This window comes from Vipera berus, assembly GCF_964194415.1.
Source record: "Vipera berus genome assembly, chromosome: 1".
Lineage (NCBI taxonomy): Eukaryota > Metazoa > Chordata > Lepidosauria > Squamata > Viperidae > Vipera > Vipera berus.
The window spans coordinates 333,308,587-333,330,313 of record NC_138202.1 but is presented as its reverse complement, the minus strand read 5'-3'; the positions used below and the strand labels follow the sequence as shown (position 1 = coordinate 333,330,313).

The 21,727-nt window shown below is 42.9% G+C and overlaps 1 protein-coding gene across 1 annotated transcript in view; it reads left to right on the top strand.

The window, feature by feature from the left end:
* The window catches only part of MSRA (methionine sulfoxide reductase A), a 228,109-nt gene that overhangs the window by 87,028 nt on the left and 119,354 nt on the right, over positions 1–21,727 (top strand). Inside the window, exon 3 of the mRNA XM_081339974.1 lies at positions 2,729–2,848. Coding sequence (XP_081196100.1) covers positions 2,729–2,848 — 120 coding nt within the window. The remainder of the gene's footprint in view (positions 1–2,728; positions 2,849–21,727) is intronic.

Genomic DNA, 21,727 nt, shown 5'->3' with positions numbered 1-21,727 from the left:
TGATCTCTAATTTGTTTTACCAAATTTTCATCAGTTATTGAAAAACCAACTTTCTGATCCTCTTTCCATCTTGCCTGTAACTGCCCATACTGGAACCAAGTTTGTACAATCTTTTCTTCTTTTAAAATATTATATGGCTTTAATTGCCATACCTTCCTTTCTGTTCTTAAAATTTCCTTATATGTAGTCTCATCATGTTTAAATCCAACGTTTATATTTTCTATTGCATGTTTCGGTATTGCCCAAATTGGTATCTTATAATTTAACTTATGTCTATATTTTTTCCATACTCGCAACAGAGCATACCTTAATATATGTATCTTAAACACATTATCCACCTTCTTATCATACAATAAATATGCATGCCAACCAAATAACAAATTATAACCAGAAGACAGTTTCCTATATTTGTCACTGTAAGAATTTTTGGTAAGTGATCCCTTTTATGTAAAAGAAATGAGTGATTTACTTTGTCCAGGAATCATAGTGTTGTTATTTTTATTTTTTACTTTTACAGCTGCAGGCATTATAGCCAACAGGAGTCATTCTGCCAGTTACTGTTGTTGTAAGAGTGGGCAGGGTTGAAATTTTCCCTTTTTTATTATTATTAGGTGGGAGGAATAGAAAAAAGGGTACTTTAAAGTCTAAGAATAATGGACCCATTTTTTCAAATTTACATTGTAAAAAAGAAATTATGCCATTTTGCTGTCATATTTCAGTGGCCAATCTTGGGAGGCTTTGTGGTCTGCAAAAATAGGATTTATTAGCAGATGATCCATCAAAGGATTAATTACCATGAAACAAATCAGCTTAATAATAATTATACCAAATGAAAACACAATGGTTCTGTTTTAACAATGCAAATGTCAATACGTCAGTTTTTAGTTCCTTGAGACAGTTTCTCACTTGATCCACAAATCCACAAAGAAAATGCAGTCTCTTCAATTCCAATTGCATATTTTTTATACTAATATGCTTTGATGCTATTTGGTTATCCCAAAGAATTCTCCTCTTCCCAGTTTGTAGGGTCTTCTCAAGACTTTAAACCAAAGGGATATCTTGAAAGGGATATCTTGCAAAATGTTGACACAAGTTTTCTTTAGGACAACATTCAAGATAATTTTAACAGCTATTAAGTGAAGCTGTTTTTGAGATGTTTTATGAATTTTCCTAGTTGATATATATTTTCTAGCCCCAAAATGTTAATATCTGTCAATGCAACATGGATTCAAAATGGCTCTTATCCCTGCTTGCTGTTAATTTAGTACCATTTGGGAGATTTCAATTTCATAGGATGATTTCTGAGGCTACAAGGTCATTTATATGGAGGTTATTTGCCAACTTATACCTGCAAACTGGCCATGTCAGTGAATAAATACTTCATTTTTATATGCACTTTATATATTATTTGCATACATGAATTGATGAGGCTGAGAAGGCTTTTCTCACCTTCTTCCTGCATGATCTCTAATTTAGTTAATTATTGTTCTGCCACCTCTAAAGATTGCAGATGCCAGGAAGCAGAACATTAAATGAATGTTTGCCATTAATACAGATTACTGTGTTTTGACAGTTTGCTAATCAACTAAAATAAAATTATGCTGTAAAAATATGTATGATTGCCTTTTAACCTACCCTAAAGCTCTTATATAGATGGGTTTTTTCATTAAAGGTTCTGTATTTTATAAGCCATTTTTGATAAAGTACAGCATCTAAAATCAGGCAGCATCAGCAGCTTTAATATTTGAGTTTATGAAAAACATTTTAAATTTTCCTATTCAGTTAGCTTCATATTTCAATCCAGAAATCAAATTTAAATATAGTGTTGTCAAATTACTATGTTGATAATGGAGTAAACTCATTTCATTTCATTTCAATATGTTAGATAGTAAGCTAACCAAATTTGTATAATACCCTCAGGTACAAACATCTAGGTTAATGCTTGCCAATTTTTACATGTTATTTAACTGTCATGTCTTTAACTAGCGTACGTTATTTGTGTTAAACACTAACCTTACTTAAGATCATGAGCTTTGTGAATTACAAAGGAAAGAGTGAGTTTGTCAGAAAAAAGAGGAAAAAATATCTTATTGAATATATTGATGCTTTTTCAAAAAATAGAGTTGTCACGAATTGCTTGATGTTCAAAGAATGTGTTCCCAAAACATCTTTCTATTACATTTTCATCTGCATCATGTGGGTCGAGATATTATTTTTATTGATATCTCTGAAATTCCACACTGGTAACATTTTAATTTAATTGAAAGGGAAATGCAGACATCATTGTTTCCATAAAACAGGGGTCTACAGTTAAATTGTCAAAAATACTTCATGACAGCTTGTTCAGCAAACACAAAGAGAGCACACATATCTTTTCATACACTGATATAAAAATGAAAAGTATCATGGTATGCTATTAAGAACAAATACATTATTATTATATCATTTATAAATTTGATATATAACTTGATGTTTGTTTCTTATGATTTATGTTGATTGCTTTATTTAGTATCCTATGCCTATCACTGAGTGTTGTATCTTATGAATTATGATTGTATTTTATTATTACCATCATGATTTATCACTTGTTTCTTGCATCTACACTAAGAGCTTATGCACAAGAGACAAATTCTTTGTGTGTCCAATCACACTCGGCCAATAAAGAATTTTATATATAATGTAAGCAACTCAGCTTTATTAGTATTATAACTGTTTATGCTTATTGTAGGGATGGGCTGTTTCTGGGGGGCAGAGAAGAAATTTTGGAAGCAGAAAGGAGTCTACTCTACTCAAGTAGGTTATGCAGGAGGATATACCCCAAATCCCACATATGAAGAAATCTGTTCAGGTAAGGTTCATATTTTTATGAATTAGATATCTCTTACTGACAAAATTAATAGAAGAAATAAATGTTTAGAAAGTCAAGAAATAAAATAACATGCAAGAGGTTAAGAGGAATTTATACAGCTGAAGTTATTAGCATATAAATTTATGAAATTGTTTTATACCAATGTATTTGTCTAACTTCATGCTTCCTATTCTGTAAAACTTTGGATCACATTTGAGAAAAAGGGGAAGTCATACTGTCTAGGAACCAATCAGATGAGAGAGGCAAGGAGCCCTCAATGGCTTAATGCAGCTTTCAGGGGGAAAAAAATGGGAAGGACCCACCCTAATGGATCAAGCAGATAAAAATGGCGATGGGATATTTGTGCCTTCAGACTTGCAAGATTCTGTTACTGTAGCCTTACAATAAAGTAGAATTTCTTCATCTTAGTCCTGTTTCCTGCCTGGTTTACCTGGGAGGACTAACAGTCATTGCCCAATATGCTTTTCTTGAGGATTGTACATTAGCATATCTTTCAAGAACAGAATGAAGAAAAGGAAAAAGGGAAAAAAATGTGTGTGCAAAATATTTTATTATTATTATTATTATTATTATTATTATTATTATTATTATTATTATTATTATTATTATTATTATTATTATTATTATTATTATTATTATTTTTATTTGTATACCGCCCTTCTCCCGAAGGACTCAGGGCGGTGAACAGGGCAATACATGTTAAAAAGACAGAATACAAAAATTAAAAAAGATTAAACAAAATGCCCACAACTCTTACAATAGGTTAAAACACATTTAAAAGTAATAACAACCCAACCCCATCCCATCAGGCCAGGCCAGCTTGTTCAAAGAGATACGTCTTTAGATCGCGCCGGAAGGAGCGAAGGTCAGGCGCCATCCAGAGCTCAACCAGAAGACGGTTCCATAAATCCGGTGCGCCCACAGGGAACGCCCTCCCCCTGGGGGCCACCAGTCGGCACCCTGAGGAGGCCCTCTCTGTGGGAGCGTATTGGGCGGAGGGAAGTTGATGCCGGCTGCAGGTGCTCCCCAAGGTATTCCGGACCCATGCCATGTAGGGCTTTGTAGGTCAATACCAGCACTTTGAACCTCACCCGGAAGACAACTGGGAGCCAATGCAGCTCACGGAGCAGAGGTGTAACATGGGAGTATCGGGAGACTCCCAACACAACTCTCGCAGCTGCATTCTGTACCAGTTGGAGCCTCCGAGTGGTCTTCAAGGGCAGTCCCATGTAGAGAGCGTTGCAGTAGTCTAAACGAGAGGTCACAAGTGCATGAGTGACCGTACGCAGGGCATCCCGGTCTAGATAGGGCCGCAACTGGCACACCAGGCGAACCTGGGCGAAGGCCCCCCTAGTCACAGCCACTATGTGATCTTCCAAAGTAAGCCGTGAATCTAGGAGGACTCCCAAGTTGCGAGCCCTATCTATGGGGGGTAATAGCTCACCCCTATAGAAAGAGATGGGATATTCTGAGTATCCCGGGATGCCGGTATGCACAGCCACTCAGTCTTGTCGGGGTTGAGTTGAAGTCTGTTCCTCCCCATCCAGACCCGAACCGCTTCCAGGCAACGGGACATCACGTCGAGGGCATCACTGGGGTGGTTTGGGGTCAAAATAAAAAGGTGAGCAACTTAAATATCTAAATAAATTTGTAAAAATATAATATATTGACAATAAAAATTTAAAAAAACAACAACCAAGCACCAACTTTCCATCATTCCATTTAAAAACTTTCTTTTTAAACTGAATTGGGCTTTCTTGTTTATTTGTTTCAATTTATATGGCCTCCCATCTCAACATTATGACTCTGCTAACAGAGAACAGTTAAAAACACAGCATACAAGCAACATAAAAGTAAATATATGATAATAATAATAATAATAATAATAATAATAATAATAATAATAATAATAATAATAATAATAATAATAATAATAATAATAATAATAATAATAATAATAAGAAGAAGAAGAAGAAGAAGAAGAAGAAGAAGAAGAAGAAGAAGAAGAAGAAGAAGAAGAAGAAGAAGAAGAGGTTGGAAGGGACCTTGGAGGTCATCTAGTCCAACCCCCTGCTCAGGCAGGAAACCTTATACCATTTCAGGCAAATGGCTGTCCAGTCTCTTCTTAAAAACCTCCAGTGTTAGAGCATTCACCACCTCTGGAGGCAGGTTGTTCCACTGGTTAATTGTTCTAACTGTCAGGCAGTTTCTCCTTAGTTCTAGGTTGCTTCTCTCCTTGACTAGTTTCCATCCGTTGCTTCTTGTCCTGCTTTCATGTGCTTTGGAGAATAGCTTGACTCCCTCTTCTTTGTGGTAGCCCCTGAGATATTGGAACACTGCTATCATGTCACCCCTCACTCTTCTCTTCGTTAAACTACACATACCCAATTCCAGCAACCGTTCCCTATATGTTTTGGCCTCCAGCCCCCTAATCATCTTTGTTGCTCTTCTCTGTACCCTTTCTAGAGTCTCGACATCTTTTTTACATCGTGGTGACCAAAACTGGATGCAGTATTCCAGGTGTGGCCTTACCAAAGCATTGTAAAGTGGTATTAGTACTTCACGTGATGTTGATTCTATCCCTCTGTTAATGCAGCCTAGCACTGTGTTGGCTTTTTTGGCAGCTGCAGCACACTGCTGGCTCATATTGAACTGATTGTCTACTAGGACTCCGAGATCCCTCTCACAATTACTACTATTGTGCAAGGTACCACCTATACTATACCTGTGCATTTGATTTTTCCTGCCTAAATGTAGAACCTTACTTTTTTCACCATTGAATTTCATTTTGTTAGATAGTGCCCAGTGTTCGAGTCTGTCCAGATCCTTCTGTATCTTAAGCCCAGCTTGGTGTCGTCTGCAAATTTGATGAGTTCCCCATCTATCCCCTCATCCAAGTCGTTAATGAAGATATTGAAGAGCACTGGGCCCAGAACAGAGCCCTGGGGCACCCCACTACACACTTCCTTCCATGTAGATGCAGTTCCATTGAGGACCACATGCTGAGTACAGCCTGTCAGCCAGCTACGAATCCATCTGGTGGTGATGCTGTCTAACCCACATTTTTCTATCTTATCAAGTAGTAGGTTGTGATCTACTTTATCAAATGCCTTACTGAAGTCCAAGTAAATTATATCTACAGCATTCCTCTGGTCCACTAATTTTGTCACTTGGTCAAAGAATGTAATAAGATTTGTCTGGCATGATCTGTTTTTGACAAACCCATGTTGACTTTTAGTGATGAGTTTGTTTGCATCAAGGTGTTCGCTGATTTGTTGTTTGATTATCTTTTCCAGAATCTTCCCAGGTATTGAGGTCAGGCTGATAGGTCTGTAGTTTCCTGTATCTATTTTTCCCCTTTTGGAATATGGGAACTACATCAGCTCTCTTCCAGTTCTCTGGTAGTTCCCCAGTGTTCCAGGATCTATGAAAAATATAGTTCAGTGGTTCTGAGATCACGTCTGCCAGTTCCTTGAGAACTTTGGGATGTAATCCATCTGGCCCTGGTGATTTGAACTCGTCTAGGCTGGACAGGTGTTCACTTACCATTTTTTTGCTTATTTATTTTTATTTATTTATTTTATTACATTTATATACATTTATCTTAACTTGCATTTCTATTCTGTTTTTTATGGCACTGGTTTGGGTAGTTTGAACTGTTTTTTCCCTTTGTGTAAAGACAGATGCAAAAAACGAGTTAAATAGTTCTGCTTTCTCCCTATTGCTTGTCACCTTCTTGCCACTTTCCCCCACTAATGGACCAATCATTTCCTTAACTTTTTTCTTGTTTTTTATATGTTGAAAGAAGCATTTTTTGTTATTTTTGACTTTGGTCGCAAGCCTTAGTTCATTTTGAGCCTTAGCTTTCCTCACTTCATCTTTGCAGGCACAGGCTATTTGCTGATATTCTGACTTAGTTATGTGCCCCTCTTTCCAATTCTTATACTTGTCCTTTTTATCTTTCAATTTATCAGAGAGTTCTTTATGCAGCCATGCTGGTTTAATTGGCATCTGGGATTAAAAACCACAAACAACCATCAGGATGATCATCTCACGGGCTCTCTTATATGTTCTGACCCCAAAATAGCCACTAGTTTTAAAGAAACAAAAGTATTACGACCAGAGATGGTGCAAATTTTGGAAACATCACTTGATTTATGGTTACCTTTGAAGCGATTGCTTTCCCTAACCTCATGAGATCACTGAAGAAAGGTATTTTCTCTTGCAAGTAATTATCCAAATGTTATTTCCTTATAATAATCAGGTTCTTAAAATCACAATACATTCCTTTACCTGGTAGGCAAAGCTGCAGCCCTTGGTTTTTCTTGTTTCCTTGAAAGCAAAAGTGAGACTATGATCTAGAGTTGCTGTTTTCTCCTTTGTGTGCTTCATTTCGGTGAAGTCTCTGGAATGTTTAGGAACTTGTGTTCAGTTCAACTTACTCCTAGCCACAGAGTAGGAAGAGATCTCAAAATATATTCTTGCAGCTCATGCAGTGTAGCCATTTGGAGCAATGGAGTATTGCAGAATGTGTCTCTTATCTCGCGATTTGATATTTGATTACCAAACTGCAAAACTCTCTTAAGATTCTTTGTGCATCAAATTACATCCACAGCAGTCTGAACTCTTTCACAGCTTACTTGACTTCTTGTGGATTATAGTATTTTAGTAGCAGAATGTAGAAGCAAGCCTTTGTGAATTATGTATTATGCTTTTAAGAATGATTATCACCTTTTATGTTAGCAAAATACAAACTATGTTGCTCTGAGCTAAAACTGTAATCAAATTGCTCTGACTTCTGAAGATAAGTACCCTGATAGAAAATTATTTTTATATCTTTGTAAATTGTCTTACAGATGCATGTTTGAAAAGATATTTGTAATGGATAAATGTTTTGGGCTATTTCCAGTGCCTTCGACTCAATAGACAAATGCACATTTTTTGACTAGTATTATGTAAAATTCATGCTGTTCATTCATTATGAAATATCTCTTTATAGTTTGCTTACAGATGTTCAGAACAACTTTTCATTTATCAGTATATTCAAAAGTGATTTCAGATCGGTACATATATAGTGGAATTGAGATCTAATGGAAAGAAAAACTTGTTGATTCAACAGTTGCTTTGTGGTAGTTATCAGCCTCTGTCTTCATCCCATGTACTTTGCTTGATATCAAAATATTTTTACATTATATTTCTGATTCAAAATATGTAACCAAGTAATTATCTGAAATTTTGGGTAGCCTTTCAGAATATAATTATATGGAGGAAAATGAGTTTTGAACATTATTTCTTATTTAGATATGGTACTCTAAAAGTCATTTAGTTTGTATTTGAGCACCCTGTAATGTTTTTTTTTCTTCAGCAGCTGCCACTTTGTTTTTTAATATGTGTGAATGATCTTTAAAAATTAATGGCAATTTAAATGTCTGTTTTTAGTTTTGTTGCCATGATACCTACAGTTTTGTTCAACAAATTATGCTTGTTTCACAATTTGCTTTTTTAAAGAGTTTCCTTCAATTTTAGAATTTTGAGATAGCTGAGAAGTGATTCTTTACTATCATATTATTATTTCATGCCTGCTTCTATCCTATTCGTTGTCTGAGAGTTCGTTGATTGTTGTTCATTTATTAAAAGTGTATATTCTGACTTCTATTTTATTCAGCATGTAACACTAAAAACAAGGAATAGTAAAATTATAGGAAAAATACATTAAAACTTCTGTGGAGTTTGCACTGAGTAGTGGATTGAAATTGATGGTTCCATGATTCTGTATCACTTGTCTTTTTTCTAAAGAAAGTACATAACAATTCTTTTGTTAATTATGTCTTCCTGAACATAGTACAGTAAAAGAGATGCTCATAATATTTATTCTAGTTTCATTCATCTTGCACATAGTAATTTTTGGCACTAAAATATCCAATTATCAGATGTAGGTATAGCTAGAAGGGGAAGAAAGATAACTGTCCTATTTATTAATATAACTGAGATATTATTTCACCTTGACAGATGTGCCTAGATTTTTAAGATGTTTTGGCTCCATGATAGAACTATAAATATTATCCCTGTTTTCTGTCACTACTAATGATGCCTACTGGATTGTGAGAACAAACTCTGAAGATTACAGGCCTGAAATCTTCAGGCAGTATAACAGTTGAGCATACTTTTTTGTTGAACCCATTGTGAAGGAAATAGATTTCTGTTAGGTTCGTGACTATTTGTCTTACAGCTTCTCTTAAAAGGATTTAAATATGGGTGCAGCCTTGCTCATTCCAAATCTTCTGCTTGTTTGGCTATATCATTCTGTCACTTTCCTATAGTTGACTTAGTTCACATGGGCTGAAAGAGACACTGTTGTCTCTGTTGTCAAAGTATTCTGTATGCTTTGAAAGAATTTTAGGTGGCACAGTATAGAATGATAGCAGTTCTCATTTTCCATTATTTTATTGTAGTAAATAAGGGAAATGGATTGATAAGAAACCATTGCTAATAGTTTTTATCCTGAACACTTTGATTGCTTGGAAATATTCTTTTTAATTAAAAGATTAGTAAGAGGACAGATACTTTGAAAGTCAACATGTTTAATTCTGTCATTGCTCTACAATATGTAGGCATAGGAGAATAAATATGTTCTAAGGTTCCGTTCACCTGGGACAATTTTGACCCCCAATCATTAGTATTACTTTGTCTCCCTAGAATTGGGGTGGATAGTTTTCAGGCTTAAAGGTGAAGGTTATTTCTACATTAGATAGATCAGACTCAAGTAGAAAAGGAAGGTTTATACCATGCTTAAGATCCTTCTGAATTGATATTCAGCTCCAGTATTTGTAATCAGTCACAGCTCTGTTCTTGGTTTTCCTGAATTACACTTTTTCAGCAATCTATTTGGATTGTACAGAAACATTTGTGGATATAATGCAAACCACCCAGAGATTTCTGCTGCTCATATTATTTTTCTGCCCTTAACTATTTACAGTTTGTAACTTCCTTAGCAACCATATGGGTCTAGACTTGCGACGTCATGTGACGTGCAACATATCGGGACGGTTTTGCCATTGCATGATGCATCCGGCCCACAGGCCGGCAGTTTGACACCCCTGGTCTAGATGATGATACTAGCTAGGACTAAAATCCTGATGCTGCTGTCTGAGTAAATGATATGCTTTATTTATTAATTGAATTTTAGCTTGCTAATTATTTTGCTTGCCCAGCCATTTCAATCTGAATACTGTTATTTGGTGTTTTTTTTAATTTCCCATTGAACATGACAATGGGTCAAACATTTTAACAAATATGCATATTTGCTATGGAGATGAATAAAAAGAATAGGTATGGTCCTGTAAGCAAATGTAATGGTATATCCTGAATGTTAGTATTGAAAGAAGAAATTACCACTATGGAGCATTGTGAATGATCAATACTGCTATTAAATGCAAATTTATAAAGGGCCAGAGATTGCTTACATCTTTCTCATTATTTGTAGTGTTTTGTTTAGTTTGGTTAAATTAATACTTCAATTTCTCCCTCATCCTCTCCTGTCTCAAGGTTGAAGTTCAAGTTCCTTTAATGATCCATCCAAAAGGAGCAATAATAATAACGATAATGATGTTTACAGGACACACGTTATTTTCCTGAAAGCATGATGTTCCTATAATTACCATGTGTAATATTATAACCATCATTTATATGCCACTATTCCCAAAGAACAAAAGCTCCATATGGCTGAATGCATTTTTTTTCCTCAGTTTAAGTTAACGATTTTCAGTTATTTTCAAATTAGGGAGTCTTCATAGTGTATTTTATATTTACCCTGGTTTCATGAACTAAAGTAAATGGGAAAGATAAATTCTATGTGTGAATTCCTGGGGTTTCAAACGGCTTTTTCTGTATATATATTGAAGAAATCATAAGTTCCTAAGCATAATGCATACATTTAGATTATGATAAGTGTTGTGTATTAAGGCTTAAAGAAACACCTAAGCACTTGTATAACAGTCACTACCAGTATGCATTTGAACTGTAACCGTTTTGGCGGGAGTCAATTATGGCGGGAGATTTAGGTTCAAACTGATTGGTTGGCTGTGTACTCAGAAAGGTATATAAAGAGTGCAAGTACCCCCTAACCCCACAGTACAGTTATGGTCACCAAATAAAGAGCTGTTTGACTGTACTCATTTGCCTGGCATCATTCCTACTCTTCAGAACCCACTACACAACAGTGGCGACGAAGGTGGGATCCTGCTTCACCTCAAAGAGCTGAATTCACGAGGGGTCGGCTTCCCGTGCTGGAGGAAAGAGGCATCTTTCCCCCCCCTCTATGGCCGGCTAGTCACCACGCTAGTGGCCACGTACTCAGAATCACACGTCTGAGTCTGTGGAGCAGGATCTAATTATACAAGGAAGAAGATGCCTAAGGTCGGCCAGCCCAGAGAATTCAACATCTGCCACCACGAACAGTGGCCATCTCACTCGGGCAAGTCGAAAACTACCTCCGGGCGAACCAGATTGCTGAGGACGGCCTAAAAGCGGCGACCTTGCTTTGCATAAGCGGGCCGGCAACATTTGATCTGACTGAAAGCCTATTCGCCCCTACGCCGATCAAAACCGTCTCATTCACCGAACTCAAGCAAAAGCTGAATGGGCACTTCAAGCCCAGAATATTCGAGATGGCCTGGCGGTTCCGTTTCGACCAGAGGGTGCAACGGCCGGGTGAAACCGCATCTGAATTTATCGCGGCCTTGTGACAGGCCACCCGTCTCTGCAGGTTTACCAACCTAGACAAGTGCCTACGAGACAGGCTTGCGTGCGGCCTAAGAGACAAGAGACTTCAACAGAAACTTTTCGCTATGCCCGACCTAACACTACAAGATGCACAAGATGAAATCATGGCCAATGAGGCAGCCGGAGGCATGGTGCAGGTGGTACAGACGCCAATACCCAGCAAATCAGAAGAATCGATTCACTACGAAGGCGCTACTTACAGCGAGATTGTAGAAGAAGAGGAAACTGAAGTCGACCAGATTCAGAAAAAACCAGAGCAATGAGAGAGACAACGCGAGAACAGGGAGAACCAGCAGAAGGCAGCGCCATTTCCAAAATGCGGAGGGTGCGGCGGCAACCATGCACGGGTGAACTGCAAATTTTGGTTGGTCATGTGTTGGGCCTGCGGAAAATCGGGCCACATTGCAGTGGTCTGCCATAGCCAGTTCTGAGAGGGCCTACACAAGCAACAGCCTGAGAATCCGTCGAGGAGAGGTACTGGGGCCCAGAGCCCAATCAGTGTGGGTTTTTTTGAAAGCCGGAGGGCCATCTGCTGAACCAGGGCCCGCCGCCTGCTTAAACCTAAATTAAAACTGGAAGTCCAATTACAAGGCATTCCTTGTAAAATGGAGCTAGATTCCGGCTCTGCAGTCTCGATCATCTCATACGAGACTTTTAAACATGTTTGCGGCCAAAGTAAGCAGTGGGTCAAATTGAGGCCCTCCAGTATTATTTTAACTGACTTCCAAAACGCCCAGGTAAAAATCAAGGGGGAGGCTACCCTTTCCGTACAGTTTAAAAGGTTTCAGGAGCATTTGGACATCATTGTAGTTGAAGGTCATAGGACCTCTTAGTCGGGTTGAACTGGTTTGAGGCGTTGTAATTTCAGGTATCCATAGAACACAGGGAAACAACATCGAATCTGTCTGCAAAGAGTTTGCAGACATTTTCGATAATAAGCTGGGAAGGTATACAGGCCCCCCCATTTCATTTAAATTAAATCCCAGCATCTTACCCATTAGAATTAAACCCAGGAGAGTTCCCTTCGCACTCAAACATAAAATCGAAAGAGAACTAGACAAATTAGTTGAACAGGGGGTCCTGCAGCCGGTAGAAGGGGGGGAGTGGGAGACCCCAATTGTCACCCCCCTCAAAGCTAACGGGGAAATCCATATCTCTGCGGATTATAAGTGCACCCTAAATAAGGCCCTCAACCAGTACGCTTACCCGGTCCCCACGGTCAGCCACATTCTCGCTTCCCTCCAAGGCGGTGCCATCTTTGCTAAACTAGATCTCGTGCAGGCATATCAGCAGCTGCCAGTTACTATGGATACAGCAGCAACCCAAACAATTGTAACTCAATTGTAACTTCAGAATCAACTGCCTGCAATTCGGCGTAAGTGTGGCACCTGGGATTATTCAGGAGGTAATGGAGCGAACACCTAAAGGCATCCAAGGGGTTTGCACTTATTTTGATGATGTCCTCATTGTAGGAGAAACAGAGGAAGTGCTAGCAGACAGACTTAGGACAGTTTTAAATAGGCTTTGTACTGCAGGTCTCAAGCTAAAAAGGGACAAATGCAGTATAGGGGTTGCATATACAGAATTTTTGGGGTTCAGAATCGATGCCAGTGGGATTCACCCTGCAGAATCAAAAGTGAAGGCAATTACGATGGCCCCCACTCCCAAAAACAAAGCTGAACTGCAAGCTTTTCTGGGATTATTAAATTTCTACCATTCGTTCCTACCTCACAAAGCTGCCATAGTTGAACCCTTGCATAGGCTTCTTGATAAAAAAGCCGCTTGGAAATGGACCAATGTCAATGAAAAAGCTTCCAGGACCTTAAGGCCCTATTATCTAACAAATCCACAGTTACCCATTACATTGAAACGAAGCCCATCTGCATTGCTTGCGATGCTTCACCTTATGGAGTGGGAGCAGTGTTAAGCCATCTGGAGGAACATGGCGAACAAGTTCCCATAGCCATTATCAGGGGCAGAGAGGAACTATGCACAGATAGACAAGGAAGCCCTGGCAATAGTGGCTGGGGTCAAGAAGTTCCATGACTATCTGTATGGTAGGAAATTCACAGTGTTTATGGACCATAAGCCTCTATTAGGCTTATTCTCTATTAGGCTTATTCACCACCGACAAACAAACCCCCCACATACTCTCCCTAAGGATGCTCAGGTGGTCCATATTCTTATCGGCTTACAGTTTTAAAATGATTCACAAACCAGGGAAAGAAATGGGCCATGCTGATGGTCTCAGTAGGCTACCCCTAGCAAACATTGAGCCAGATCTGTCCCCTGCTGCACAGATACTGGCAATCCAAGAGCTACCTGAATTCCCTCTCCATGCAGGGGGCATAGCCACTGAGACAATCTCAGATAAAATTCTAAGCAGAGTTCTGTCTTGGGTTTTCACAGGGTGGCAGGATAGAAGTCCAGGCCCCGGATTCCAAGCTTATTTTCTTAGGAGACATGAATTATCTGTGCATAAAGGATGCCCATTGTGGGGTAGTAGGGTCATTATACACTCAACATTGAGAGATAGAGTTCTGCAGTCACTACATGAGGGGCACCCTGGCATAGTTCGCATGAAGGCGCTAGCAAGGAGCTACCTATGGTGGCCAGGGTTAGATAAGGCAGTGGAACAGCAGGTACACGGATGCTACACTTGCCAAAGGTCCAGACCTGAGATGCCCCAAGTGCCTGTCCACAAATGGGAGGCAACACACACACCCTGGTCCAGGGTCCACATGGACTACACTGGTTCATTCCAAGGACAGCTTTTCTTAATAGTGGTGGATAGCCAGTCAAATTGGCTAGAGGTGGTGCCAGTCCCAAACATGACCACTGCCAGAACAATACAAGACCTAAGGAAACTTTTTGCCACTCATGGGCTTCCTGATGTTTTGGTATCAGATAATGGGACTCAATTTACTGCTGCTGATTTTCAGGCCTTCTTGAGAGCAAACATGATTAGACACGCCACATCCGCGCCCTTCCACCCGTCGTCTCATGGTCAAGCAGAAAGGATGGTGAGAACAACCAAGGACGCACTCAGGCGCATCATCGTTGGTAACTGGCATCACAGGTTAGCAGACTTCTTATTGTGTTAACACTCCACACCATGTACAGCCACTGGAAAGAGTCCTGCGGAGCTCCGTTGGGGCACACGCCTTATCACCAAACTGGACAGACTCCACCCCAACAGAGTGGCTTCTGAGGCTGCTCAACCCAAACCCCCAAGGGGACTACAACCGGGTGACTTGGTTTGGGCCAGTAACTACAGTCCGGGACATTTATGGATTACGGGGGTGGTGCTTGACAAAACCGGGCCCCTATCTTAGTAGGGGTGGAGGGGGGTCGACAGTTTAGACGGCATATAGACCAGTTACGAAAAAGAGTTCCAGAAGGGTCACCAAGCGACCTCGGGGTAAATGACCCCTCACTGAATGCTCAAGCTGGCACACAAGCTAGCTCACATCCTCCCTACTAGAGCCACCAACAAACAACCGAGTTCGCATCTGAGGAGGACCACAATAACACAGAACTGCAGCAGGAGACTCCTGATCATGCGGATCAACAAACCTTCAATGACAGCTGTGCTAACTCTGCCACAGGGTCTGACTCTGGGGTGGGCCTACCAGAAACGGTCAGCCAGAGCTTCCCTACTGACTCTCCAGTTCAGGAGAACTTGGACTTCCAGGGCACGCCTAGCAAATTGTTAGACCAACAGGGGAGAGAACCCATAAGGCGTTCATCTCGGCCTCATAGGCCACCCGCTTACCTCGCTGACTATGTGGTCAACTAAGAGGAAGAAGTTGTCATGGTCTTCATTGGGCACGCATTTTGTTATTGTAATTTCTGTAAAATTGAGTCCGCCTAATCTATATCTAGTGGGACGCGGTGGCTCAGTGGGTTAGGATGCTGAGCTTGTTGATCAGAAGGTCGGCAGTTTGGCGGGTCGAATCCCGAGTGCTGCGTAACAGAGTGAGCGCCTGTTACTTGTCCCAGCTTCTGCCAACCTAGCAGTTCGAAAGCACGTAAAAATGCAAGTAGAAAAATAGGGACCACTACGGTGGGAAGGTAACAGCGTTCCGTGCGCCTTTGGCGTCCAGTCATGCCGGCCACATGACCATGGAGATGTCCTCGGACAAGCGCTGGCTCTTCGGCTTTGAAACGGAGATGAGCACCGGCCCCTAGAGTTGGAAACGACTAGCACACATGTGCGGGGGAACCTTTACCTTTACCTTTATACTAAAAAAATAGGAAATAATTCTTTTTCTGTTTTTCTTTCTTTTACTCTTTCTATCTTGCACTTTCGCTTTTTTCTTTCCTGAGATTCCTTTCTTTTTTCAAATCTTTTTTCTCTTTTATAACACACACACACACACTTTTTGTCCCATCATGATCATATACCTAAATTGATTGCTTTATGTTATAAATCTTATGTCTTGTGACTGAATTTGCATAATTTGGAAACGACTAGCACGCATGTGCGGGGGAACCTTTACCTTTACGTTTAATCTATATCTGGGGGTCAGTGTGTACCATTAATGGTACATCGCAAGTGACATCGACATTGGGTTGCAAGAGTCAGTATGAGCAACTCTCACCTTGTTTAAAAGTTACTACCTGGAGTGGGGTTAATCACTCATGCTACCTAGAGTGGGGTCAATCACTCATAAACAATAGTGGAGATTGGAGTGAGAAAATCCTTACATAAGGGTTTGCTGTATATAACCTTGAGGGGGGTCAATAATGTGGAAGTGGAAATGTAAATATGTTTTGCATAAGTTATATTGTTTAATCCTTAAAAGGGGAAGGGGTGTTGTGTATTAAGGCTTAAAGAAACACCTAAGCACTTGTATAATAGTCACTACCAGTATGCATTTGAACTGTAACCATTTTGGCGGGAGACAATTATGGCGGGAGATTTAGGTTCAAATTGATTGGTTGGCTGTGTACTCAGAAAGGTATATAAAGAGTGCAAGTACCCCCTAACCCCACAGTACAGTTATGGTCACCAAATAAAGAGCTGTTTGACTGTACTCATCTGCCTGGCATCATTCCTACTCTTCAGAACCCAATACAACAATAAGTAAACCTGTTCTTTTACATTTTATTTTATTTCATGAAACATAATTTAAAAAACCTCAATATGCCAACATTATTTGCCATGTTTATGTATGGCATGAGCTTGTTTTGTTAACTTTCAGTTCCCCTTCATAAACTGAGGGACGTCTAGCAAGATAGAATTCATTTTCAAGACAATAAGGCAAGTTGAGCTCTGGCTCAAGTGTAAGGAGATGTCACCACATTAACTGCCATGGAAAGCACTATCTTATTCAAGATGTTAGGTGGTGGGCAAGGGACTTACTACTGGGCATATATTGCCAAGCCTGGTCAGATATTGGAACAGTTCCATCCGGTCATGTTTCTCTGGCTTATGTAAGTAGTACAGAATAATACTAGTAGTAGTACTACTGGTCATAGTACAGAATAAAGCATAAGCCAACAAGCAATTTATTTATTTATATCAAATTTGTTTGCTGCCCATTTCATCACAACAAACAAAAATCATTACCTATACATTTTATTTCTTTGTATCCGATTTCCCAGTTGGTTTAGGACAGTTAATTGTGGCCGAAAAGCCTTCCAATGATTCTGTTCTAAATGTCACATTTCCATAAAATATATACAACTGAACTTTCTGAACTGAACAGAATGCATTGCATCAATCTTACATGTTTGTGTCTAATCTCTCATTTGTATATAAAATGATCATAGGCAAACAAAGAGCCATCTTTTGGTTTCAGACTTTGGTAGGTTAGCATAGGTTTTATCTGTCTCAAGAACTTCACCTGTTTATAGATCTAAGCAGAACCAGGAAAGATTAAAAGTTATAGAAGGGTGACACACCACAACAAACTCAGATGCTAACCCTTTCGCCATATGTATTTCAAGTTCTAACAAAACAATTGCATGATCTAGCTAAGATAAAGGCTCATTCATTACTGTTTTTTGCAATATGATATGCATATTTGCCTGCACATTTTCTCCCAGAGGATTAGCTGACTAATACATAAATTAATAAACATACAACTGTAGATTTTATTAATCGTATATTGGTCTGAAAATTAAAGAATCTGGCATTAAAATTGAATTTCAGTTTGGACTAAGATCCATATATTAAATAAAGAATTAATTTAAAATTCACATTTTAAATATTACTCCACATGACTTTTCAATAAGTGCCATGCTGCCTGGATAATTCCTGAAGTTGAAATATTAACAAATCTGTAAATATGACTATTGCTTTTATTGTAGAACTTCAAAGTGAGTATTAACTGTGAGAAAGTGTGAACAATGAGCAAGGATAATCATTGTATTTATACCAGTCTCTTCTTAAATACCGTATATACTTGAGTATAAGCCGACTCGAGTATAAGCCGAGACCCCCAATTTCACCCCCAAAAACTGGAAAAAGTTATTGACTCGAGTATAAGCCGATCCGCCGTTCTGCAAGCCTCTGCCGCCAGCAGAGGCTCGATCCGCCATTTTGCAAGCCTGAATACACAGGAATACCCTGTGTGGCCGCGGCTCGTCGGCAGGTCTCCGTTCCTCCTGCCGACCTTTGGGGAGGTTTGGGCGCCTCCCCAAACCTCCCCAAACCTCGGCAGGTCTCCGTTCCTCCTGCCGACCTTTGGGGAGGTTTGGGCGCCTCCCCAAACCTCCCCAAACCTCGGCAGGTCTCCGTTCCTGTTTGGGGAGGTTTGGGCGCCTCCCCAAACCTCCCCAAACCTCGGCAGGTCTCCGTTCCTCCTGCCGACCTTTGGGGAGGTTTGGGCGCCTCCCCAAACCTCTGCAGGTCTCCGTTCCTCCGCACAGACCTGCCGACCTTTGGGGAGGTTTGGGCGCCTCCCCAAACCTCGGCAGGTCTCCGTTCCTCCTGCCGACCTTTGGGGAGGTTTGGGCGCCTCCCCAAACCTCCCCAAACCTCGGCAGGTCTCCGTTCCTCCTGCCGACCTTTGGGGAGGTTTGGGCGCCTCCCCAAACCTCGGCAGGTCTCCGTTCCTCCTGCCGACCTTTGGGGAGGTTTGGGCGCCTCCCCAAACCTCGGCAGGCCTCCGTTCCTCCTGCCGACCTTTGGGGAGGTTTGGGCGCCTCCCCAAACCTCCCCAAACCTCGGCAGGTCTCCGTTCCTCCTGCCGACCTTTGGGGAGGTTTGGGCGCCTCCCCAAACCTCGGCAGGTCTCCGTTCCTCCTGCCGACCTTTGGGGAGGTTTGGGCGCCTCCCCAAACCTCCCCAAACCTCGGCAGGTCTCCGTTCCTCCTGCCGACCTTTGGGGAGGTTTGGGCGCCTCCCCAAACCTCGGCAGGTCTCCGTTCCTCCTGCCGACCTTTGGGGAGGTTTGGGCGCCTCCCCAAACCTCGGCAGGTCTCCGTTCCTCCTGCCGACCTTTGGGGAGGTTTGGGCGCCTCCCCAAACCTCCCCAAACCTCGGCAGGTCTCCGTTCCTCCTGCCGACCTTTGGGGAGGTTTGGGCGCCTCCCCAAACCTCCCCAAACCTCTGCAGGTCTCCGTTCCTCCGCGCAGACCTGCCGACCTTTGGGGAGGTTTGGGCGCCTCCCCAAACCTCCCCAAACCTCGGCAGGTCTCCGTTCCTCCTGCCGACCTTTGGGGAGGTTTGGGCGCCTCCCCAAACCTCCCCAAACCTCGGCAGGTCTCCGTTCCTCCTGCCGACCTTTGGGGAGGTTTGGGCGCCTCCCCAAACCTCGGCAGGTCTCCGTTCTTCCTGCCGACCTTTGGGGAGGTTTGGGCGCCTCCCCAAACCTCGGCAGGTCTCCGTTCCTCCGCGCAGACCTGCCGACCTTTGGGGAGGTTTGGGCGCCTCCCCAAACCTCGGCAGGTCTCCGTTCCTGTTTGGGGAGGTTTGGGCGCCTCCCCAAACCTCCCCAAACCTCGGCAGGTCTCCGTTCCTCCGCGCAGACCTGCCGACGTTTGGGGAGGTTTGGGGAGGCGCCCAAACCTCCCCAAAGGTCGGCAGGAAGAACGGAGACCTGCCGAGGTTTGGGGAGGTTTGGGGAGGCGCCCAAACCTCCCCAAACAGGAACGGAGACCTGCCGAGGTTTGGGGAGGTTTGGGGAGGCGCCCAAACCTCCCCAAAGGTCGGCAGGTCTGCGCGGAGGAACGGAGACCTGCCGAGGTTTGGGGAGGTTTGGGGAGGCGCCCAAACCTCCCCAAACAGGAACGGAGACCTGCCGAGGTTTGGGGACGTTTGGGGAGGCGCCCAAACCTCCCCAAAGGTCGGCAGGTCTGCGCGGAGGAACGGAGACCTGCCGAGGTTTGGGGAGGCGCCCAAACCTCCCCAAACAGGAACGGAGACCTGCCGAGGTTTGGGGACGTTTGGGGAGGCGCCCAAACCTCCCCAAAGGTCGGCAGGTCTGCGCGGAGGAACGGAGACCTGCCGAGGTTTGGGGAGGTTTGGGGAGGCGCCCAAACCTCCCCAAACAGGAACGGAGACCTGCCGAGGTTTGGGGACGTTTGGGGAGGCGCCCAAACCTCCCCAAAGGTCGGCAGGTCTGCGCGGAGGAACGGAGACCTGCCGAGGTTTGGGGAGGTTTGGGGAGGCGCCCAAACCTCCCCAAACAGGAACGGAGACCTGCCGAGGTTTGGGGAGGTTTGGGGAGGCGCCCAAACCTCCCCAAACGTCGGCAGGTCTGCGCGGAGGAACGGAGACCTGCCGAGGTTTGGGGAGGTTTGGGGAGGCGCCCAAACCTCCCCAAACAGGAACGGAGACCTGCCGAGGTTTGGGGACGTTTGGGGAGGCGCCCAAACCTCCCCAAAGGTCGGCAGGTCTGCGCGGAGGAACGGAGACCTGCCGAGGTTTGGGGAGGCGCCCAAACCTCCCCAAAGGTCGGCAGGAGGAACGGAGACCTGCCGAGGTTTGGGGAGGTTTGGGGAGGCGCCCAAACCTCCCCAAAGGTCGGCAGGAGGAACGGAGACCTGCCGAGGTTTGGGGAGGTTTGGGGAGGCGCCCAAACCTCCCCAAAGGTCGGCAGGAGGAACGGAGACCTGCCGAGGTTTGGGGAGGCGCCCAAACCTCCCCAAAGGTCGGCAGGAGGAACGGAGACCTGCCGAGGTTTGGGGAGGTTTGGGGAGGCGCCCAAACCTCCCCAAAGGTCGGCAGGAGGAACGGAGACCTGCCGAGGTTTGGGGAGGCGCCCAAACCTCCCCAAAGGTCGGCAGGAGGAACGGAGACCTGCCGAGGTTTGGGGAGGTTTGGGGAGGCGCCCAAACCTCCCCAAAGGTCGGCAGGAGGAACGGAGACCTGCCGAGGTTTGGGGAGGTTTGGGGAGGCGCCCAAACCTCCCCAAACGTCGGCAGGTCTGCGCGGAGGAACGGAGACCTGCCGAGGTTTGGGGAGGCGCCCAAACCTCCCCAAACGTCGGCAAGTCTCCGTTCCTCCGCGCCCTGCCTGCCTGCTTCTTTCCGCTGCGGAAAGAAGCAGGCAGGCAAGGCGCGGAGTTTGGGGAGGTGCGCGCGCACCTCCCCAAACCTCCCCAAACTTCGGCAGGTCTCGGACGGCGGTGGCTTGGGAGAGGTGCGGGCGATCCCGGAAGCACCAAAGCCTCGGCCGCGCACAAGTCCTCGGTAAGTTTTTTTTGTTGACTGGAGTATAAGCCGAAGTGGAATTTTTCAGCCCAAAAAGTGGGCTGAAAAATTCGGCTTATACTCAAGTATATACGGTAAATCCATTTTAGTTGGTAACCTAACTAATACCTATATGAATGTATTTCATAGCAGCAGCTGTTTTTTTAAAAAAAATATGATCCTTAAGTGTGGATGGTACTCATTCAGTACATCTCAGTAAGTTAATCATCCCCAATTCATTGAACTGTGGAGATACGCTCAAAGGGCAATGGATTGCCTATTAATTATTGTAACCCTTTGCTTTTGTCTCAGGTTTTGCAGTCTTGTTTGCATCCTGCAACCCTTCTTTTCTTCCTACTGTATAATGATTTAAATTGGACCAGATGTGCCTTTTATATTGTCTTACCTGTAATAGCAACATATCTCATATGA